Source organism: Amblyomma mixtum, chromosome 9, assembly GCF_055824585.1.
Source record: "Amblyomma mixtum isolate Tamu chromosome 9, ASM5582458v1, whole genome shotgun sequence".
Classification (NCBI taxonomy): Eukaryota; Metazoa; Arthropoda; class Arachnida; order Ixodida; family Ixodidae; genus Amblyomma; species Amblyomma mixtum.
In genome coordinates, this window is record NC_143020.1 from 31,344,981 (window position 1) to 31,369,929 (window position 24,949).

General features: G+C 45.9%; 1 protein-coding gene across 1 annotated transcript; it reads right to left on the bottom strand.

The window, feature by feature from the left end:
* Positions 1 to 1,471: 1,471 nt before the first annotated feature.
* On the bottom strand, positions 1,472 to 23,533 carry LOC149328653 (acetylcholinesterase-1-like). Its single transcript, XM_089559050.1, has 4 exons — positions 23,110 to 23,533; positions 6,690 to 6,879; positions 5,077 to 6,084; positions 1,472 to 1,619 (listed from the first exon to the last, which is right to left on the bottom strand). The coding sequence occupies exons 1-4, from the start codon at positions 23,531 to 23,533 to the stop codon at positions 1,472 to 1,474; spliced, it is 1,770 nt and encodes a 589-aa protein (XP_089415176.1).
* Between the last annotated feature and the right edge of the window lie 1,416 nt (positions 23,534 to 24,949).

The following is a 24,949-nucleotide window of genomic DNA, read 5'->3' on the forward strand; positions in this document are numbered from 1 at the left end:
GTTCCTGACGGTCTGTTATGGTCAATGCGTATCGAAGTGCTTTCACTTCATGATCTTTTATCCGCAGTGTTTCTCATTGCATGACCGGTTCTCAGTGCGTAAATGTGTACTGCGTCCCCTTAACCTTTTGTATGGCGTTAGGCTAGCTTTTGTGCCTATCAGTCAAAATAAATATTTTTTTTTTCTGGCTATACACGGCACATTCTATCGATACGTAGGTAGATTTGGGGTCGAAAACTTCACATTTTTTTGGGGCTGAAAATTGATTTTTCACCCTTGACGACGCAGTATTTGTTATCGCATGTTACCTTCGTACACCAAAAATACCCGAAGCTGAACGGAATTTCAAAGGACATTGTATCCGATAGCGTGCGTTTCGAACACTTTATCACGCCCTAAAACCAAGCAGCGCGGAAGATGGTTATTATTGGTAGATATACGAAGACCACGGAGTATGCCAGAAGTGTTCCACAGAAGGAAATAAATTTCTCACACTATTAGCTTTCATGACGTGCTCAGAATTGAAGCGAAGAAATTTGGCAGCAGGTAAAATGCATATCTTAGAAACAAGCATTTACAGAGGCACATCACAGGAATTGACACGGACATTCTAGTGTCTGTGCCTTGTTAGGCTCTGCTAAAGGCGCCGGTCGGTACAAAATTGGGCATCCAGGCCCTGGATAGCACCTGTGGACTGACGAAGTGGCGAACTGCTGAAGACCACTAAGATCGAGAGCCAGTGTCTTCTTGACCCACGCAGATGCTCGCGTTTTGCCCGAACGGACCACTGACCTGACTCACCTGCACCTTTGATTCTGGAAAAAAATAGGTTATAGTAGTATAGACGCCAAGCTATTCCTTTAAATTTTTTTTCTTTTAAGTGATAAGTTAGATATAGATATAGATAAGTATGTATAGATCCCCCCAAAGTATTTGCGTACCGGGGGTAAATAATTTATGAGAGAATTTCCTCCTAATGCAAATTCGGATGCGGTTGAATAAACCTAACGATGGCGTTGGCGCATAAGAAGTATTTAGGGCCGTGAGGCATGACAAGAAAACTGCAATGTGATCGTTTATACGAAGAAGTATTTCACCGTACTTAAGCCACCTTGCTTCAATAGCTGGAATGACACGAAACTAGGTATCAGTGGTGATTACGCCGGTTTTTTCGTGTCTCCAGACAATAAGGGATATATTACACGTCGCAGTCATCTTTTAGTAGGTGGAACCGAAACCGGGGATGTATGCTGCAAGAAACTGAATTCCAAATTATTAACCGTCGCAGGCGAACAGAACGTAGTGATACATGAAGCTCGAAGTGTAAAGCAGCACACAATTACTAGGCAATATATGGACCCAAATACACTTCAATGTCTCATACTAAGGATTATTTATTAAAAGAAAAGCGAACGAAAGTGCTGTTTGGAAACTTTTTGGAGTTTCTGAGCTTATACAGCTGAAAGAGACATCAATAGAATCCCAGCTCTTTCAGTTTTGCGCATCGGAAGCTAAGTTGAAATTCTGAAATCTCGGATCCTGCACGAGTGATCCTTAGAAAGGACTTGGAATCATCAGTGAATTCCGGCCAGGCTGATCCATCCGGTGCTGTGGGTTTTCTGAAAGCCGTGCAAATGGAAGAAGAACATTGCATGAAAAATGCAAAGAGCTCTAAGTTTGAAAACATAAAAGCCACTTCAAAACTTGCAACGGCACTCAAAATAGGTTTTAGGAAGTGCAATATCTTCTTCAACAGTTATGCCATTTGATTTGAGTAGTAAATGACAAATATTCATTTCATCTCAGCCTGCGCAAGCTTAAGGCAGAGATTGGCAATATGGTGACACATTACAGACCTTCTGTGACGTTACAGGTTCATCGAGTGTTTTAAACCGCTTTCTGGAGGCTCAACGAAAGCAGTAAGCTCAAAACTGCTGTTGAGTTGCAATTCACACTCCCTTTAATTCCGCCGGCATTCCGCGAAACACCGCAAGTATTCCTGATGCTTTGGTGCATACGTGTTTACAGTAGCCTAATTCGAGCTAATCGCTGCTGCTGACTATGGATTTCATATGCACACTTTACATTGCGAGAAATTTACTAGAGTCTGCTCTTTACGATTACCTCACTCGCGTCCCCTATGCATAGCCAAGGTTGTTCAATAAGGGAACGCCGAATATATTACGAACAGATATTTTCCTTTACAGCCCTTAGGAAAGCTTTGTTTTGTCTCTGCTTTAGTTACATCGACTTTCTTTTGCGTACTTTTTAATACTCGTTTCTTCGTATTTCGTCGGCTCAGTTTCGGTCTCTAGTGCTTCCTAGTTCAGGAACAGTTTTTTTGTTGCTTCTTTTTACTCGTTTATGCCTAATTTCTATCTTCATTTCTCTTCCTTCTTCTATTTCTTTCTCCTGGCTCCAGAGGATTATTGTCTTCGTGATCCTTACGACATACACTAACTCCGCCAGTATCATCTACCAATAGGTATACTTTTCTGGCGGTTCCGCCATAGAGAAACATACTTACGTATGTTCCGTACTTACGCAAGTATGTTTCTCTATGGTTCCGCCGTTAGATGTACTTGGGTCCTGAAAACGCTTTAATAAGGGCTATCCGATTAGGAAGTTAGGGCGCCTAATTTTCTAGCTGCGAAAATTATGTTAAATCAATGTCGTACACATATTCCATGCACTTCCTGGAAATTACGAAATGTCATATAGTGGAGAGTCGTCCATAACTGCGTGCAGTATCATGTATGATGCGCAAGTACATACCTCTCTCACAACGCAGTCTGAAAGATTACCTGCCGCATAAGCTGTAACAGACTGATAATAAGCTATTTTGTTATCTAATAACCATTCAGAACGCTGTCTCAGGTTAAATTTTCAAAATCTTGTGTTTAGCCATCATATGTTTTTCTAGAAACACAAGAAGGTTCTTCCACATACATTTAAAAAGAAAGGCACTGGATAAATGCTCCTTAAGGTCGAGTTACTGCGAGTGTTGCTTCCAGATAGTGAACACTGTGACGGCAAATAAGCAATACTTCCTTTTTTCACTGCTGAAAAAATCGTAGTACAAGAAACTCGCGCAGTATTATTTACGGCACTATGTGGTCACGAGTTAAAACAGCGCAAAGCACATGGATCATCGCCTAAGATGAAGCTCACGGAGATTTATTATGAGAAAAAAAAGGATATGAACAAATATCTAGGCCGTGCGTCACCCTTTCGAGCTTTTTGGTGTGGTGTAGCCTTGCATGACATATAAGACACCCCTTTCAATAATGCGGCTAGTACCATTTCCACAAAATTTTACGCAGTGCTGCGTCGGTACTGCAAAGCGATCATGCTTGTATCAACAATAGACAAGAAAAGTTGAAACTTTTAGTTCTTAAGACAACACAGCCTAAAAAAGGTGCTACACGAGCAAACAGTTTCATTAGGAGAGCTCCTAAACTTGATGTACGTAATAAAATGACACATCACTGCCTTGGCATCACGCGTCCCAATACAGCACGAGTCTTCACTGGATTGCGTGAAGTAGTGGAGGTAATGAACGCTGCTTACAAGTGATTAGCCTTACTCCTTCTGGCTCCCTGCTGCGCTGGCTGTCCCTTGCAGTTCTCACCCTCACCTTTAGCAATGAACATTTTTTCGGTCTCGTCATTGCACACCCTGTACATGCACTTTTGCTCCTCTTGATGTCATCGAGGATGTAATAAATTCCTGCTGGTTAACTATGACAATTCACAGTCTTCTTGTGTCAGCGTTACGTCAAGTGTTTTTCTTCCGTTGTCTGAGTGCACAGGACCAAATTTATTCCTAGACCCTTTCTGGTAGCCCAGTTCGTGCCCCACAGACGTGCACTGGAAAAATAATACTCTTATACAGTACGCTTCATTCTTTCCGGAGAGTGAAATATGCCTATGCATTAACTGAGAGTACCTCCGAGTTTCGCTTCACCCATTGCGAATCTAGATAAATAGATAGATAGATATCTTCTGCCATAATTTTGGCACCTTGCCGCCAGTAGTAAATTTTAGGTCGCTGACGGTCTGTTGAAACTTGGTTAAGTTTGCTTCAAATCAAATTTCAGCAGCAATTTATTTCTCTTCTTCTTTCCCTTCCTCCTCTCTACATGCATTCACAAAGAAACGAATGAGCGCATTATTGGAGGCTTGACAAATTCCCACTGAAACTAATTTAGAATCTTACACTTACTGTTGGGTCTATTTCCAAATTTTCGACTATATTTAGTGTCTACTGCAGCTGTAGTTCCTATGCTACTTGGCAGGTTGCATTATTTTTACGTTTCTGAGTTTCCTTTCTATGTCGGCATTTTACAATAGATTTGATACCGTATACGTACTTTCGGACATTTATAAAACCTGGTATACACAACTGTGAATTTCGTAACATCTTTTGCAGGGTTTATTAGCAGCGCACATATGTGTTATAAATGCTCCGGTTTGCGTCTTCGTTCTATTTCCTCACGTCCACGATAGAGGAAACCTGATGCAGCAATTAGCTAAGCGGCCTTCATATGTATTTTTTCACATATAGCAAGTCGTGACGCAGAGATAAACACTTTTTTTGTGTGATTTTGTTTTAGTCTATAACTCATGAGAAAGACGCTCCGTTGCCTCCCTCGAATTACCTAGAGGGGCAATTTGATCTACAATGTGAAAATAACACGCTGCAATTTATGACATTTTATCTCCAAAACCACCGAAAACAAACCTTCCCTGAACTTCAAGCGAAGAATTTCTTAAGAGCAGTTCCTATAGTGCGTCTGCTTTCGGAAAGAACAAACTTCCTGAATTCTGTTTCACCTCCTTTGCTACAGAGAACTTATGTTGTTCAGCCCTCGTTGGTATTTTTCTGTAGGTTTACATATGTGAGAACGGCATCCCGGTCGTGCAATACCTACAAACTGGTGACTATTAGATGGCATCAAATGCTTTGTACTGATCTACGAAGAACAAATATAGGGCTGGTCATAGCCTGCGGACATCTACTCCATCTGATTTCAATGATACTCGCATTGCTAGGAAAGGTATAGTGCCCTCTTACCTGCCTTTCGCAAAGTTGCTCCAAGTAGTGATGATATGAGTGCTGAAAGGAATGTCCTCGGCGCATCCACCTTGATGGTCGAAAGCTCTACCGAATACTAAAGGTACATCGTCACCATGAGCCATACCAAACCAGGGCTGTCTTCTGCTGCACTTAGACACATAGTTCATCTGGTACACATGAACACTGTTTAGAGAATTAGCTGTAGCGGTTGCATTGACCAGTCTCAAAGCTGTCAAAATCGTACCGCAAGTGTTACCAATATCTCCAGTCGATTTGGCCAGAGCTTGTCTTAGCTTGTAATAGTCATATTCGGCGATGCCCGTCATATAGATTTCCTGGAGCTTGAGTATCTTAGGCAGTGGTTCCTGCTTGTTCAATATTCCTAAGTAGTGTACCATCTCCGCTTTGTTGATGTCTCTCGGAGGTAGGACTTGTGAAAACGTGTCTCTGAGCTTGTAGTTAAGAATGATGCTCCCTTCATTGGCGACATTTCCAATAATCACATCTTTGTCGCTCGGAAAGCTCGCCACAGTAGGATCCACGGGCAAAATATCATCTCCAAAGATGGGGTCGAACCGACCACTGCCTTCATCGACGAACGTTTGCGCAACTGCCGTAATGAGGGTCGCATTTATATGTCGCAGGCATTTTATACACTGTGGTGAGAGTACGCTTTCCGTGATTGTGTGGTTGCAGCCAAAAAGTAGAGCAAATTCGCTGCTTAACTTTAGCATCGCGCTTTTGTCTTGAGCACGGCCCTTATTTACCACACCGCCGCTTTGTATGATTGCTCGCTGGAACAAATTGGTGCTTGCTGGAGAGAGCAGGTGATATCCGGTTGAAAACGCACCCGCGCTCCATCCAAATAAAGTGACTTCTCGTGGATTGCCCCCAAGAGACTGAATGTTTCCTTGGATCCATTGCAGGGCCATCACTTGGTCACGTATTCCCTGATTTCCTGGCGCATCCTCGGTGCCGTCGTACAAGAAGCCGAATGAATTCAGCCTGAATCATTGGCGCGAGGGTAGGTGAATAAAGAAAATAAAACATGATTAGCGAAGTATAATGGAAATACTAATTATGATTACTTTGCCCTCTACCAATCGAAACTAGCGCTTCAATAAAACAAGTCTGTGTGGTGTTACGCTAACCAAAAAAAAAAACCTAAGCACAGCAGTGACGATAAACATCGCTTATATACTGCCTTGATCACATTGTTGCGTTACACCATTATATCGGTTCCTGAGAGGGATTTTCAGCAAAGTCAGTTGCACAAAATGATATTTTTGAGTCTTCTGCATCCAGTGTCTTTGTTTCACTGGTGTCTTCAAATACGAGTTCAAACCAACTTCTTCTGTGCTCTGTAGGGGAGCATTCAGCATTCAGATTCAGATATTGCCCGAAACAATATATTACAGCCTTGTTATTCGCTTCTTCTGGGAGTCCATCTTGAAAATATTTTTTTTTGAAATGTTTACGCCTTATGATTGTCGAATGGACTTCAGAATCTTTTCCCTCTCCCGTTTTCATTTACAAGGCGGACGTCCGTGTCGTACTCTTCGTTATGAACTACCAAGATGTTTACGGAATTTTAACTGAATTGACTGTACCTGTAGGCTATGGTGACAACGACAACACCTCCTAGAGCCGCCAAGTTACGGCCGTCGTCCAACCGCATGGCTGCGGAACCAGACTGAAAAAACCCGCCGTGCAGCCAAGCCATGACTGGAAGCCGTGCAGAAGAATTTAGATCCGGTGTCCATACGTTCAGGTACAAGCAGTCCTCGCTCTTCGCTTCACCTGTTGGGGAAACCGCAGTGTTTCATACACATGCATCTACGTAGCCTTCGGTACTGAACAGCGCTAGCAGAATGCAGGTGTCAACAGCAATGCACAAAGTGACTTCTCAAAGCCGTTATCACATTTCAAGTGTTCTGGGCTTGTTAGCATTAATATAGCAAGCTGGAATGTCACGAGTGCTCAAGTCACACGCGACAACGGTAGAGAACTTTTTAACGTCTTAAATGCGTCCGAACACGAAACTTGAAAGACAAAAAAAGGAATGATTTGGTTATCCAGCGCTAAGCAAAGTCGAGTTTCAGTACCACACATTGAGTGAAGAGCATGGTAAAATTATTTTGGAAATGGCAGGTAGGCAGCTTTTACATCTAAATCAGCATGCAATTCCTCATCGAGCACCGTGATATTCAAACAGAACTGCGTAATACCTTGACGTCTGCGTATTTCAGCTTTTAGTGACGTGGGACCCGAAAGATGCGTGCCGGCCAATGGCCCAAAAACCAGCATACGGTATTTCCACCACGCGAATGATTTCCCAGACAACGTGACAAGTGACAATGCAGGTAGTAAAATTCGAAAAAAAAATTTAATCTTTCTCAAAAAATCTGCTCCAAAATGCAGGAACCTCCGCTCCCGGAGGTGAGGATGCCGGAGAAACGCCGACCTTCTAGTGTGCAAAAAGTGACGAGAGGATTTCTGAAAGAAAGGCGCGAAGACGCTGAAATTCAAATTTTGACTACAGGTAGCCTACCTTAAAAAAAAGCGCATTACAACGAAAATTCTTGCTGGACAATTTTCGTGAACCGCCTTGCTTTAACATCGGAGGCAAACTTAACTTGAACCCATTTCACAACACGTTTGAGAACGAAAAACAGCGCACAAACTCGGGACAAAAAAGGCTACAATGGCACAACGCGCTGACTAGCAAATGGTTTTTATTCTGCAAGAAGCTATAAAAACATGTAAACAAGAAAAATTTTGCTTATGGCAGAATAAAGAGGATCCGCTAGTAAGCGCGTTGTGCCGTCCTGTTCTTTCTCATCCTGTTTCGCGCTGTTTTTCCTACTCAAGTTTTATGTATCAACTTGACCAAGCCTCCACCTTAACATAGACCATCCATTTGCAAAAGCTGTCAGAAAGAAAGTTGCCTTGTAAATTCTAGAAAACCGGCGCTCAACTCCTATTTAAAACAAAAAAAAAAATAGGTGGTCGTTTAGCTCTGTTTAAAAATGGTAGGTATCGAGAGACGCCGAAGTCGGCACGTCGACTACGACCGTTCCGGATTCACTGTCGGAGGCTAAGCGAGCTCAGCTAGCGGCGGTGTCAATACGACGCTTATCGAGACGAGTGGCATTCTCTTCTTTGGTCTCCTCGGCATGCTGTCTCCTCCTTCTTTCGTTCCGACGCTGAGGTCCGGCTTCTTGCAGCCTAGCCGGCTCATCGCTGTCCATAACGGCTCGCCTCCCGCTACGCCAACCAACCCCCCCCCCCCACACACACACACACACACGCGCGCGCGCGCGCGGCAACACCCTTTCTTTCTCTACTACGCATGCGCACAACTGGCGAGGCGAGCGGCATCTGCACACACGACAAGCGCAACAGCGGGGTAATGTCATGCCAGATGGCGCGCCGAGCGGCTGCGCCCACCAGCTGCGGCAGTTGCTGGGCAACAGCTCCAGGTCGGGGCAACCACGGCGAAAGTGCGACCATGCTGAATAGGCGAAACGGCTGGCGTAGTGTAGCTCTCGCTACAAAATCAGCCAAACTCAAAATTACGGACCAAAATGAGCTATATACGCTAGTAAGAGCCTTCTTACGTCATCGTGAGTGTTTGACTTCGACGCAGGTTGTGCAAAGAGAAATGATGATGGCGCAAGGGCATCTCTGGCCAAAGAGCGACGTGACACAAGGTTGTTTCTTCTACTTAAGTTGGGGTGAGAGACCCATTTCATAAGCATTTCGCCCCAAAAAAGCCGAGCACCAGGCAGGCGAAAGCTTGTACCCATTGTATCACCGGTGGGCACCCGAAGGCACTCAGAATCGAACCCTGCGAGGCGGATGCTCAAGCCACTAGGCCACCGCTGCTGTTACACACCGAGAAATGAAACGAAGACGCGCCTCCGAACGCTGATTCCTCCAAAGCTGAATCCACAAAGTTCCTATTGAAACAGTCAGATATTCGGGTCGACTATCTGTCACGAGCTAGCCTCCACCCTAAAAACTATAAACTATGCTATATGGAACAGGAAATCGTATTTCACCTCCTGCAACTCTTTACAAAGAAGTACGAGGAAGGTTTACGTCTTAATATTATTAAGAAAATTGGTTTCGCAGGAAACTAAATGACACAGTAATTGTCTCGCACCTAGGTAGAAACCTCAAACGTGCGTTACAGGAAGAGGTAATTTCTAGGAAGGCATACAATTCAAGGTGTGATGTCGGTTCGAACCCCCGAAGCAGACTAGCCTCTGAGTTGGCTTGCATTTGCTTTATGCGAAGAGAAATGATATGACATCATCCGGCACACTGTACAACGTGCGGTAGTTCGCAACTTTGGTACGAATGTAGTCGGGATATCTGCGCCACATTGAGGTCATTTAGTTGTTGGTATATAAGACGAACCAAGTGTATATTATTGTCTGAAATTGTGCCGCTCGGCTTGCTGTGTGCGCCCTGCGGGAGCTTGACGACGTCGCCGTATTTTTCCAATCGCTCCGAGTTTCTGTTCTGCCTGCGAATACACATACAGCATCGGCTTATCTCGCAATGGAGCTATTAAGGCTCTAGCCTCAAAAACTTCTCGCTCAACCACGAGCTGTATATGCATCCGTACAGGCGCCAGTTCTGTTGCGTATGGTGTTCACTTGTCAGAACACTCGGTCATTGAGGGCTTTGTTTTTAACAAGGCCAAACGATCATGGCCAAACGAGTGTTTTAACATGCTTTTGCATGGTGCTGCATGCACCCGTCACCTCGGAAAAACTGGAGTTGGACATGCATTCAGGCATTGCCTGCCTGAAAGCATAGTCGCATACGCGTAGGAGGTTCACGTACAAAAAGTCCATACATTGTCATCTGTCATCGTTCATGCTTTATTAATACATTGTGTGTGTCCATAAGCTCTTCTCCGGGTGGTTGGAGGTAGATGATTCAAAGCCAACATGCGTCAATAAAGCCTGGAGTGGAAACAGGGTTTAACGTCCGAGAAACGAAGGGTTCAAACGATCCCCAACATCAGTTTCATGCCGCTGCACGGGAACGAGAGATACCTGCCAGACAGCTTCGATAGCGCTAACGGAGAGGAGGAGGAGAAACATTTATTCCAGTGCAGACATCACCCTTCAGGCCAAGCCAGCCCAAAGCCTTGTGTTTTTAAAAACTCATTCTCATCTCACCGCCCACCTCCTACTTTCTATCACGCAACTTCACGGTAAGCCTGTCAGCATCAAAACTTATTCCCCCCATCCTCCCATCTCATGCCTCGGCGTCATCCATAACGTCGGTGGCCACTTCACGCCTGATGAGCTCATGCATGATCTACAATCTTTCAAAACAGATATTATCGCTGCTCGCATGATGGGATCCACTCAATCAGTGCTCATTACGTTCGCTGGTACCGTCATCCCCCACTTTGTATATTTGAAACGCGTTGCCTTCCGGTGCCGTCCTCATAAACCTAAGCCTCCTACCTGCACCCGTTGTCTCACTCTAGGCCACCGCGCCCACCAATGCCCCCAGCACAGCGTTCCGGCCAAGTGCCGTCGCTGTGCTGCTCCTCTACCCGCTCACCCTTCCGCTCATGTGTGTGCCCAGCCCTGGTGCGTTCATTGCCAGGTGAACACTCACCCCTCCCTCGACCCCACTTGCCCCTTCCTCCTTGCTAAACAACGCGAGTGTGCTAAAGCTGCATACCTCCGACGCCTAGCTTTGCGCCGGGCCGCTCAACCCACCACCCCCTCCTCCTTCTCCTCCTCTAATCATGAATCTCCATCAGCTCCGATCACGTCACCACCAGGCTCCTACGCCGCCATAGTTAAAGGATCCTCGGTGTCAGCGTCCCTCTCTTCCACTACACCACCCTCTCCACCCTTGACTGACGAGAGCCGCTCCTTCGACCTCCGGCTCGCAATGCTGGAACGCCAGCAGCGAGAGCAGCAGCGCATTTCCCACGATCTACAACAGCAGATACACGCTTTGACTCAAACCGTCCAGACAACCACCTCATGTATTGCCTCCCAGCTTAGCAAGTTAAATGAGCACCTTGCCACGTTCACCACTTCCTCCTCCAGCGCCCAGGTCGCCCCTTTGGCTGAACTTGTCGAAACCACCACACAGGCACATCACACTCGCTTGGTTCAGCTGGAAACTTCGATTCTCCAGATTCTTACCACCCTCCAAGCGCAATAAAAGCAATTGGAATCCTTCACATCTATGCTCCAATCCGTCCATGAGCCACTGCCCCCGGCAAAAAAGAAGGAACGCGTACTAACACGTTCCTCTCCACTATCATAATGGCGTTTGGCGAGGACCTCGAGATTGTGCAGTGGAACTGCCGAAATCTTTGCCGCAATAAGACCCCCTCCACCAGTGTCTACTCACCCGCCCCTCTCTGCCTCATTTTCTCCTTCTCCAGGAGACCCGGTCGAAACCACCACACAGGCACATCACACTCGCTTGGTTCAGCTGGAAACTTCGATTCTCCAGATTCTTACCACCCTCCAAGCGCAATAAAAGCAATTGGAATCCTTCACATCTATGCTCCAATCCGTCCATGAGCCACTGCCCCCGGCAAAAAAGAAGGAACGCGTACCAACACGTTCCTCTCCACTATCATAATGGCGTTTGGCGAGGACCTCGAGATTGTGCAGTGGAACTGCCGAAATCTTTGCCGCAATAAGACCCCCTCCACCAGTATCTACTCACCCGCCCCTCTCTGCCTCATTTTCTCCTTCTCCAGGAGACCCGGACGGGCCGCACTATCCCAGGCTACCGCGCCGACCATGCCACTACGGCCACACCACTTGCGTCTATTTATATACGCAGTGACGTGCTCGTAGAGCAAATTGACATCCCCTCCACCCTCCTTAAATATTTAGTTGGTATGGTTTATTACCACCCTTCTTCCCGCATCTCACTCGTCCTTTTGTCTTTTTACAACCCCCCTGTCACTTCCTCTTTATTCTCTGCTCTGGGCAAATTCCTTCACTCTCTTCCTTCTGCCTCCCATCTCCTCTTTGGTGGTGACTTTAATGCCCCTCACACACTCTGGGGCTACCCACAAACCCTCAAACCCGGCCGCCTCCTCCATTGTCTGGCCCAGGAACGCCCCCTCACCCTTCTTAATACTCCTGGCTCTTCTACTCGAGCGGGCACTGCCTCACAACGCCCCACGACACCCGACCTCACTTTCTCTCGGGGTTCACTTTCCTTTCACTGGCAGGTGACAGCCGAAACTCTTCTGAGTGACCACTTTCTCATCCATATCACCACCTCTCTTTCCCACATCCCTCGCTGTCATCCGGTTATTCACACTGACTGGCATGCTTTTCGCACTAATCTCGCCTCCGACTCCTTTCAATCCTACGACGACTGGACGTCGCGCATCTCTGCAGCGCTCACGTCCAGTAGCCGTCGCGTTCGCTCTCGTTACCCAATCCAAGGCCCAGATCCTCACGTTCTCCGTTTATGGCGTCGCCGTAAACGTCTTCAACGCTCCTTTCGCTCCCAACCACACAATGCCAAACTTTCATCCCGGGTTACTGCTCTGCGGGCCGAGATCGTCGCCCACTGTGCCTCCCTCGAGCACTCTCGTTGGAGTGCTCTTTGCGATGGCCTTGATTCTGCATTGCACTCGCGATCCGCATCGTCTCTCTTTAAATCCCTCTTTCGCACTATGCCTGCCCTTGCTCCCATTCTAGCTAAAGCCATCACTCAGGGGACTCCCTCCGAAGTTTTTGATCTACCTCCCGCCCCCTCTGGCACCTTCCTACCCGGTGTACTCAGGTGGACCTAACCCCGATCCGGACGAATGCTTCACTCTCCGGGAGCTCGAATCTGCTCTGGCTGCTAATGCTACACGCTCGGCTCCCGGTGAGGATGCCATTACATACACCACACTTCGTAACCTTCCTGAGTGCGCCAAAGAATTCCCCCTTGAAACCTACAATGAGGCCTGGGAGAGCGGCTGCTTGCCGAGCTCCTGGACATCCTCCCTTATTTCTATGATTCCAAAGCCGGGCAAACCTCCCTCTCTCTCTAACCTCCGCCCAATCTCCCTGACGTCGTGCGTCGGTAAGACCCTTGAGCGAATGGTTCTGACTCGCCTCTATGATTTTCTTGAGGCACGGCAGTTCTTCCCCTAATCTCTCATTGGCTTCCGACGCCGCGTCTGTGCACAGGACATGTTTCTGAATTTCCAGCAAACGTTCCTGTCCCCTACACCCACTCAAATTTACGCACTTATGACCGTCGATGTTCGCAAGGCCTTTGACGCTGTTTGCCACGATCACATCCTTTCTCAACTCGCCTCTTTGGATTGTGGCTCCCGCATGTACTCCTATATCCGCTCATTCCTCTCTAAACGTGTGGCTCGCCTTCGAGTAGATACCCACTTGTCTAACCCACACCACCTCACCCGTGGCACTCCTCAAGGTGCTGTTCTCTCTCCTACCCTTTTCAATCTCGCTATGGCCTCTCTCGCCTCCCAGCTAGCTGAAATTACCGACCTGCATCATATATTTTACGCCGATGACCTCAATCTCTGGTGTTCATCTGGCTCTCCCGGTCACGTACAGGACACCCTAAAACGTGGCCTAGATCTCATCGACTCCTTTCTCACCACCGCTGGCCTCTCTCCTGCTCCTGAGAAATCCGAGCTTCTCCTTCTCAACCATTCCTCCTACCAGCGCTCACACAACCACTTCGTCTCTCTCCACCTTTCTGGCTCTCCCATTCTTGTCGTCACACAGTGCAACGTTCTTGACTTCCCTTTGCATGCGGCTAAGAATGTGCAAGCCCTCCACAGCGCTGTCACCACCTGCCACTCTGTAACTCACCTCCTGCGGCGCGTGGTCACTCGAAGCTCAGGTCTCCACGAGGCTCACGCGTGCCAAGTTGCCAACGCGCTGGCCCTCAACAAGGTCTTGTACTTTGCACCCTACGCTTCCTTCACTCAGACTCAACTTAACGCTCTCGAGACTGCCCTTGTGGGCCTCTACAAGGCAGCTCTCAACCTCCCTATCACTACATCTACCACTAAGCTCTTTGCCACAGGCCTCTTCCACCCTCTTCGTTCTCTTCTCAGTCTTCATCGTGACTCGCAGCTTGCCCGGCTTTCCATTACCCGTCAGGGTCAGTGGTTATTGACTCAAGCGGGTATCTCGCCCATTCCAATCTCCCCGTTTACTTCTCCTATTCCCACCCCGCTCCCAATCATCGTATCCTTCCCCTCCCGACCAACATGTCCCCCGTCCTGCACGCCGGACGTCGTCATGTGGCCGCACAGCACCATTCCCCTCTCTTTGATACCCAGGGTGTAGCTTACACGGATGCCTCCTTCGTGGCTCCTCGAGGTTCCTGCGGCTACGCCCTGTACCATCCACACCTCCCTGCTCCTGAAACCCACACCAGCGGGCCGTATCTACACCCTCCAGACGCATTGTCCCTCGAGGTCCTCGCCATTGCGCATGCCCTCCTTCCCTCTCTCCAAGAGTACACAGTCTATTCAGACTCACAAGCCTCTATACACCACATACAGAAACGCACCCTGACCCCTTATCTCCAACTGGAGGTCGAACGAGCGGTCTCTGCACTGCAGCCTTCCATCGTTTTCCTCCGCTGGGTCCCTGGGCATTCAGGGATTGACGGCAATGAGCTGGCCGATCAGCTCGCCCGTGACACACTTTTCCGGGGACCGTTGATCCCCTAGCCCAAGCCCTCGGGGGACAATGGGACGCCTTTACCCTCCCTCTCATCCATCACTCACGGTGCCGGAGTCTCGATTTCTTCGGCACAGTCAGATGAATGCAGTTATCACCACGTCTCGCCTCTTCCTCTATCGCTATCGATCGGACCCTTCCTGTGCCAACTGCCCCTGTATCTATGCGGACCTGGCCCATTGCCTCTTCTATTGCCCGGCTGCTCAGCAGTCGGGTTCCTTCCCCCCCACCCTCTCTATCCATCACCACCTGGCTCGACTGGCTTGGCGCTGAAGGGGAAGAAGAACAGCGGCTTCTGGTGGCCCAGGCGGTCGACATGCTCGGCCTATAAATTATGGTCGAATAAAAGTCTTTTACTACTACTACTACTACTACTACTACTACTACTACTACTACTTGGAACCAACTAGATTATTGATCTAGTTCGAGTGGCCGAGTGGGTGACTTCCTGATTCGAGGACTCCACTGGCCATGGGTGCTTGACTAACTTGATGGACGAGCGCTTCTTGTCCAGCCAAGGTATTGCCGTACCACTGTACCTCCCGCCACTCAGAATGATGTGGTAGGTATTTTAAGAGTTCGTGTTTGTACCCGCACACCCCCGAGATATGAAAGAGTGTGAGACGTGTGTCAGGGCACTAGGGGCAGACGCCACATTGTGTTAATTGGTACACAGCATTTATAAACCCGATTTGAAGAGTGTGGCTAAGAGCACTGACTACCCGATGCAAAATGCGCTGCGGTGCTCTTCCAAACGATTCCGCACTCCATACAGACACTGCCTCTCGGGGATTACACACACCAGAAATCTATTACTCGGACAATGGTAGTCGGGGCCCCTTCTGCACTCGTCTCCCATAAAACGGACTCGAAGATAAATAATTATAAGCCAAGACTTAGCTGTCTAGAAATTGAAACATGAGCATTGCTGACTTCCATGACATCCCCATAACCTTAGGTATCATTTTTTTTTCTTTCTTTCCTCTACGCAACGCCGAGAGTAAAGTAAAAAAAAGCAAGATAGCGGGAGGTGAAAGCAGCGGCAGTAATGTGGAGCGCGTCTTTTGTAATATTTTACTAAACGCCTGCAGGTCTGTTCGCGACTAGAAATTTGCGTGTTATTTCAAAGTAACTAAAGGCCTTAACAGTTGAGGAAAGTTTTCTGTGCTGTTAATACATTGGTGGCAGCATGCCCCGATGTGTTTGTCTTATGCATAAAACACAAGGGCTTAGTAGTTATAAACGCTAGCCGCGTGTTACGTATACAGGCGAAATATTTCTATTGCGTAAGCACTAATTCGATTGGTACCAACCCCGAGCAAGATCGGTCGTTGTTTGCTCCCTTCTGGCCTAGCACGAGCGCTCTGTCCCGCGGAAGTTCCCGCCCTCTTCTGTGTGGTACAAATCCGCGGTTTCGCTCTGATTCGAGCGTAGTAAACGTTCTGTCTAGTTTTTGTTTGTGACGTGACTTTTTCCCTGTTGTTTATCTCAAAGGACTGTATTCCAAGCTGACTATTTTATTTAGTGGCTAATGAGTATCGGTGAAACATCCGCGTCTCAAAGATTAAGATGTCTCGTTTTCTGAAATAAGATGGTGATGACGAAGACAAAACGTCTTGAGGGCGTGAGACAAAGGTGCATAAAAAATGTGAAGCATCCCTAAGTTGTCTGAAAGTACAACGACAGTATGAGAGGCGTGGACAACAATGGAGTTTTGATAACCTCTACCGAGCGTCCATCAGCTGCAGAAAATGAACACTGGGAGTCATTACACTTTTCATCAACATTACCTTGACGAACGGATGACTTGTATAGAGGCATGGAAGTGAATTTCTAGCGCAAACAAGAGGTGCGCGATCGATGCTCTCGAGCTTACTCTGAATGTAGTGGAAAGTCTCCGAAAATCCGGCACTACTCACCTGCAACGCAAAAAGAAAAAGCCATCCTCCTCTGAATTACAGGCACTAAAAGCATAACTACACAGCCCAGCAACCAGTGCAGGACGTAAGATACGTCTAAGTTGGGCATAGGAAACTAAAGGGTGATAAGCAACACCAATACAAAGTGTAAAAATGCAAGCAGAAAAAATGTCACAAATGTTTACCTCAGCATAACAAGTGCGAAGAATGTTTCAAGGCATTTCACGCCCATTACTCACAATCTGCATATTGTTTTGTGCTGAAAGAAGCACCGTGTTGGTCTTTCAACATCACGGAAGCTTGAAAGCAAACAATAACACCAAACTTGGTTTTAATGCTATATAAAACGAATAAGTCGTTGTGTCCTATATATAGGAGACGACTCCATCTGTTGTAGAAATACGGTCCTGAAGACATATATTATGTATTGTTTCTTTGGTGACAGTGAACAAAATACAACGAAAGAAAAATTCCGGAAGTAATAAAAAATCATGGCCCAAAGGGTCTTCGGTCGCTCTTGTGAAGTCTGCTGAACAAACACTTTTGAAGGCAATAGAGGATGCAGGGCTAAAAAGGTCTTTAAAAAAATTACCTGTTATATACCGCTTTGTCACATTTAGTACACCTGCGTTGGGAATAGCGGCTTTCGTTGGTCATTTTATTGGCGCGCAAAAGATTACCAACTCCCTTGCTTTTCTCTAGCGAATCCACGTGACTTGTCCTCGCATTTGCATCCGCAAGGTGTCTTTTTGCACGTTTTCAAACTTTACGCCTTTACCCATAAGCTTCTCGAACGGCCTCCACCCCCTTCTCTGATCTCTTCATCCGCTGTTTGGTAAGAATCAAAATACAGCTAATTCCCTGGAATGAACATATACGGTAGGAATAGCAGAAGCCCCGATAAAAATTGTACTACTGCACGAGATCCTGATGGTAGGTTAATAAACGGGATTTTGAATTACTGTGCAATGTGTAAAGTCGTGTAGTATTATTACAAGCCGCCGCGGTGGCTCAGTGGTCATGGTGCTCGGCTGCTGACCCGATGCACGCGGGTTCGATCCCGGCCGCGGTGGTCGAATTTCGATGGAGGCGAATTTCTAGAGGCCCGTGTACTGTGCGATGTTAGCGCACGTTAAAGAACCTCAGGTAGTCGAAATTTCTGGAGACCTTCATTATACGTCTCTCACAACCTGAGTCGCTTTGGGACGTTAAACCCCATAAACCACAAACCAGAATGTTATTACATGACCTGTGCACTGCGCATCTGTAAGCGCGGAATTGATGACTGACGTCTGTATAGGAGGGCGATACCCCAGCGCAGGAAGTTAGCGACGAGCTGCGTGTGTTTTTATGACTGGTCGTAAATTTTGCTCGGCCTATGGTACCCTTTTCGGGTACCCTTTTCACTCCCATAGCTCACCAATACAGCAAACCGACAAAAGAAACAGTCAGTCACATCCCTTCAATAAATATATCCTCCCGTCTAATAAAATATGAAATCGCTGTCTTTGTTATTTCATAGTGTTAAAACCATTCACTCATGTGAAGAAGAAAGGTGAACCGATCACTATGCTAGAACCGCAGACAAAGAAAACAAGAAACGGGACCAAAATTCTACCGAATCCAGGTCTCATTTCAGACAACTAACGATGTTTGTTCTTTGAAGGATACAGCTCCAGAACGGTCAGGCTTGAATTCCTGGAGCCTTTCAACGTTTGGTGAAATTTTGCGAGACGGCTGCGTAGATAGTGTGGCAACGATAACCATTAACGATGCCAATTTTAAATTTAATGCAGTTTAGTCATCGTAAAGAAGCGCTGCGTTTTTTCTTCCGAAATGCTTTTGAAAACTATCAAGTCTCCAATGGCTAAGAAAAGAGCGCAAACCGATTTCGGCGCTAGGAACACATTTTTTCTTTGTCGAAGAGAATAGATGCTTGACAAAATCGAAACTGTACAAAGATGTTTGGGATTGTCTACAAGCGCCGAAATTGGATATTTTGCATGAACACTTTAAATATTTTCAGCCATGCACACGAGAAAGAGCCTGTTCACTAAGTCCACTAGTAGCAACCTCATCGAACAACGTCAAAAACCTCCATGGAATACCTTTTCAGACAGCTGAGAAACTGTACGAAAAACTATCATATCAGCAAGCAAAGCTGAAACTTACGCTACATATATATTATTCAGAATTGTACGCCAAACCTGTGCTATATGGATGCCGTAACGTGTCTTTGTCTACCATAGGTCCATGCCAATGTGCCTTACTGCGCCACACACGGCAATACTTTATTGACTGAACTGTAATAAATTAAATATTGATGTAAAACCTTATTAATCTCTTTATATGTTAATGAAACATCGTTAATTTCCTTTAATTTCCGACGCTTTTATCTAACGCCCCACTGTGTTGTATGGAGCAGCGTTATTTTCTCCCACATATACCTGAGTACCTAAAAATTAACATATCCAAAGATCTTTCTTCGTCGACCCATATTACAGCGATTATGAAACAAGCTAATCGTGTCCTGTGTTAATTACGATGTAGTTTAGCTTAGCTGCCGCGGTGGCTCAGTGGTTATGGCGCTCTGCTGCTGACCCGAAAGATGCGGGTTCGGTCACGGCTGCGGCAGTCAAATTCCGTTAGAGGCGAAGTTCTAGAGGCCCGTGTATTATGCTACGGAAGGGCAGGTTAAGCAGCCCTAAGTTGACGAAATTTCTAGAGCCCTTCATGCGGCGTCCTTCATGGCCTGACTCACATTGTCAGGTTCAACCCCAGAAACCAAACCAAACCATTAGCTTCTTTTGTTCCGATAAATTTCCCGCCTACATATCGTTAGGTCGTCCAAAGATGAAAATTGCATGCGCAGTGTAGAACCCTGCCATTTTCTAATTGACTAAAACATTTCAAACAGTTCAAAAGCGTGTAGCTAGATTCATCCCATCAGGTTACTCATATCATTCTAGTGTCGCTGCACGAAATTTAAAAGCTAACTTACTTGACCTCAAGAAGCGGCGCAAATTCTACAGACTAAGCCTCTTTCATGAACTTGATTACTTACCCCTCGCAGGTTTTAAACCAGCTCATCACATCACCCTTTGCACCAGTTCGGCTGAAGCCGTTTATAAACCTCGCGCGTGTACTACTTCGGACCTGCATTGTTTCTTTGTTAAAACAGCCGTCCACCGAAATGGTCTGCCTGCAAAGCCGCACTCCACACCAAAAATCGTGCATTTTGTAGCGCTATTGAAAATGTTTTGCTCTGAACCCAGTGCCATTCACTTCGTGGTAAGATTTTGTATTTCATTGCATTTTCTCTCTTGTTTACCCTTATTTTGTTCATTCTAGGTGTACAATAAATAAATTAATATATCCATAACAGCCTGTCATTTCGCGAGCGTGGACGAACACTGCTCTTTCTTCGACATTCTTCGAAAAATAAATTTGCGCGGAGAACACACATTCGTCCGGCAAGAGCTGAGCTATCAAATGAGCTGTTTAAGAGAAAAAGATTATATGCATTTTGCTTTATTTAATCAAAGATTGTCACGGCAACACCGCAATTTCTTATGTCTTTCAAGAACACATGCCCGTAAGTAAAGAGTAAATTGAAGGTAATTTTAATTACGCTTAACAGTCCTGACTGCACAAGAGACAATGGGCAGGAAAATAGGTACTCATTATCACTACATTACAAAGGCCAGCAGTCGCCACAACCAAGAAGGGTAAGGAATTTTTTTTAAGTTGTGGTGTTGATTAATTCGAAATAATAGTGTCACTATTTTATGGCGTAAAGATAACTGATCAGAAAGCAGAAGAAAAGCAACCGTACGCCGCCGGTAGGATCCAAACCCACGACCTCCGAATTTCGCGTCCGGTGCTCTACCAACATAGTTACGGTGACAGCTGTCCAATCTTCTGCTTTCGCGGTATTTATGGGTAGTGGAATCGAACCTTGAGAGCGCTCCCCAGCGCCACCCTCGTCCATATAGGCAGACGTATTCATCATAATCATCACCATAATGATCAGCCTGATCACGCCCACTGCAGAGCAAAGGCATCTCCCATGTCTCTCCGATGAACCCTGTCCTTCGCCAGTTGCGGCCACCGTATTCCCTCAAATTTCTTAATCTCATCCGCCCAATTAACCCTTTGCCACCACCAGCTCCGCTTGCCTTCTCTTGGAATCCACTCCGTTACCCTTAAGGACCAGCGGTTACCTTGCCTTCGCATTACATGCCCTGCCCAAGCCAATTTCTTCTTCTTGATTTTCACTAGTGTGTAATTAACCCGCATTTCCTGCCTCACCCACTCTGGCACCTTTGGATCTCTTAACGTTGAACCTATCATTTTTCTGTCCATAGCTTGCTGCGTTGTCCTTAAACTAAACTGAACCCTCTTTGTTAGTCTGCACGTTTCTGCCCGTTAGGCGCGTACCGGTAAGATACAGCTGTGGTATACTTTTCTCTTGAGGGATATTGGTAAACTGCTATTCATGATCTGAGAGAACCTGCCATATGCGCTCCACCCCTTTCTTATTCTTCTAGCTATTTCCCTCTCATGATTCGGATCAGCAGTCAATACCTGCCTAAATAGACATATTTATTCTCTTACTACTTCTGGCACCGCGCCATCAATTGAGAAATGCTGTTCTCTTGCTAGACTGTTGAACATTACTTTGGTTTTCTGCATGTTAATTTTTAGCCCCACCGTTCTGCTCTGCCTGTCTAATTCATTGATCATGCTTTGCAGTTTATGTCATCAGTGACTGAGAAAGGCAATGTCATCAGCGAATCCCAGATTACTTAGGTATTCTCCATTAACTCTTATACCCAACTGTTTCCATTTCAGGCCCCAGAATACCTCCTGTAAACAGGAAGTGAATAGCATACGCGAGATCGTGTCTGCCTGCCGGGCGCTTTTCCTTACTGGAATTTTGTTGCTGACTTTATATAAGGAGAACTATGGTAGCTGTGCAATCTTTATAAATATCTTCCAATATTTCCACATAACACTCTTCTACACTCTGACTGCGCAATGCCTGCATGACTGCTGAGGTTTCTACGGAGTGGAATGCTGTCTCGTAATCAATGAACGCTTTATATAGGGGCAGGCAGACGTAGTAAGTCCGAAATTTGTGCATACGCCACGTAGGAAAGTGACCGAACGGTGAAGGTGGAAGTTGTGCGAGAGCCCTTTTGTTCTACCTTTGGCATCAAGACTGCCAGACTTGAGGCGCTCAATAATCTATCCAGCAGACAACAAAAGGGAAAAGAAGTGCTCTTTCCGAACCGCTATGCCTCTTGGCTTAGATGAGTGTGTGCCGCCGTTATGTAGTGTTTACTATAGTTTAATAAAGCAGCTTGAAAAGTACTTCTAAGCTTCAAAACCACTCCCATGTACTTTATTTTTGCTGCTTCACGATACTCAGAGTAAGGTCCACAAAAAACAGTTCTGGTTTCCAGCATCTCAGGAAGCCTGTTGCTAGATGATATTTTTGTACCCAAAACACACAGCCAAAGGAAAACAAAAGTGTAAAATTTGTATCATTACATACCTCCAATGCTTGAAATGAGCCAAGAAAATGAGTAAAGAAAAATATTTTTTCTTGGCCATCTCAAAAACTTGTTAGTAGCCGTGAAACCAGCTCAAAGAGAGGAAAAACAAATCGTAAATTTATTTTCTCTCTCATTCAAAAAAAAATCCGGCTTATTTATTGAACCATTCCGTGAGGATCATAGTACACAAAAACGCCAATGTAGGTATTTTAATGAAAAAATTACGAGGCGTATCAACATATTTGGTATTTTATCCCGAGAGTGCTTAGCTGCCAAAGCGAGTTCTAATTTAGGAAGCAGTCAGTAAATCCACTGCATTTATCACGACCACTTCGCGTTAGGGCAATTTTTGTGCATCGAAAGCAAATTCCTTGCGTGCGAGATTTGGAATTGGGCAATGTTATACCTGAAAAGAGGCATACACTGGAAGATTGCTGCTGTTGGTTTCTACATCCTGGAATCCCTCACCATACCTCGCAGTTGCTTTCGTACCGTAGTTCTGGGAGTGAAATCTGCGCAAGAAATTTGGCCAGCTTCTAAACTACTAAAAATATGGCATTTTATCCAGTTCGTAACTAGGCCTAAAGTTTTTTTTTTTATCTCGCTATCACATGTTGTAAATGCTCACATCACGAAAAAAAGAATACGTGGCGACTTTTTACAATAGTCAAGCAATTTCGGGCAGCAGTCTATAAAGCGTTATCTGAGCAGCGTGAGTGAGAAGTCTAAAATGAAGCCTACATTCTTTTTCTTGGCAGAAAGCAGAAAATGGTGTCAGGCTAACGTCACAGAGCCCATCCGCATACTCACTGTACGGAACCCAGACCAGATGACGCGGTTCGAACACACTGATCTGCATGCAGGAAGGTGGAGTCTGTGTTGCGTCGAGCACGTCGTTACCCCACGGCTTCACGGCTTGGGGTTTCTTGAAGCGCAGCAGTCCAATGGGCGGCTGGGCGAAGGGAATGCCGGTGAAGGCGTAGACGTTCATGCCATGCGCGGCTGCGCGTTTAGCTCCGCGTATTTTCCCAACAGTTAAGGCAACCACTGGGTCAGTATCTGTTGAGTCGGCGGCACTGTTCGTTCCGTCCCACGCGTGGAACGTGACCAGCAGAGTTAAACATACAATATGCCCTATAGTCCGTAGGCGTGCTGACATCTTTAGATCGTCCTTGCTGTGAAAACGGCGCTGATCACAGAGGAAGTGGAGCTTTGAAGCTGGCACTTTTGGCATGGTATTGCTCATGTGAGCAGCTGTGTGACAGCCGCTCTACTTCCCGGCTTATGTGCTCATATTTCAAAGCACTTTTATATCTGCCATTAAAAATATTTTGCTTCGACATGTTGTGTTTTGGTTTATGTCCTTAGTCACTTATTCTCTCTGGAAAGCGAACGAACTATCAACGGAATCGCGTGTGCCATTCTCGCTTTTCAGCGCAGCTGTATTTTTTTTAGGCACTCAAAAGTGCAGTCTTCCGGTTGACGTTCAACTAAATAATGCCGTCAAACTTTTACTCTTTCTGTTTGAAAAAGAAGTGCAGCGATAGATACACAACATCTCACGTCCTTTCTTTTTTAAGCATCCGCTATAATAGCCTTTATTTTTTGCCTTTTATTAATAATTTTGCCTACCTGGAACAGCAGCGCCACAAGGTGTATTGCGAAACTCCTAGACGGCATTCAATTTCGAGCAGATAAACCCTTTAGCTTCGTCTTACTACATGCCGTACCGACGGTAGTGTCGTTCACAACGAAAAATAACTCATTCCGTTTAGCGCGGCAAACCACTACTCAGTGAGGAATGAGCGGTTCCTAATGAATACAAAGGGTTCATGTTTGAACGCAGCGATTTATAAAACAGTTGGTGAATAGATTAGAACGCTTGGTAAGGTATGAGTGTGGCCTTGTTGATCAATCATGTTTTATATCAAGCCCTCAGTAATACACGGATGCATGAAGACGACAAGGTAAGCGTGCGACAACGTTTTAAAGACCACAATGAATTCGGACTATGCTGCAAGCAGCCCCACACTCTTCGCTAAGAGCGGTCTTGGCCAAAATTCTTCAAGGCACCATATGCGTTTTCAGCCGTGTAGACAAACACAAATGGCTCCAAGAAAAACTGAAGTTCACTGAAAGCAGACCCAACAAATCTGGACAAAAGCATTTTTTGAACCGGAGAGAGTTCATGAAAGCAATTTTTTCATGCGTTGTAAGATTCACTATTAGAATCAATATATCCGTAGATCTCTCGTCGGAAGACTTGAACTTTTTTTTATTACCATTTTTGCTACCGTCAAAAAGTTCCCCATAGGTTTTCTAGGCAATTTTAACACTGAAGCGAGTGATGGTAAAGCTTTTACTGCCAACTAGAAAAATAGGCCCTTACCTTCAATATTTAACTGTGCTTGCAATGTCCAGTATTAAAAAAATTTGTACATTGCAGGTCATGACCAACACAAGCATTATTATTGGATAAGTTTGTTATACATATATGGGTGCCTACTCGGCTGAGGAAGTTCCCTGTGGCCTGAATTCTTTCAACGTGAGCTTTGCTTCCGCTACAAGGCTGGCCGCAAGCATAAACGATATACCAGGGTGGGATAGAAACGGAGAGGAATATAAAGATCCTGTTCCATTATATCGTGTA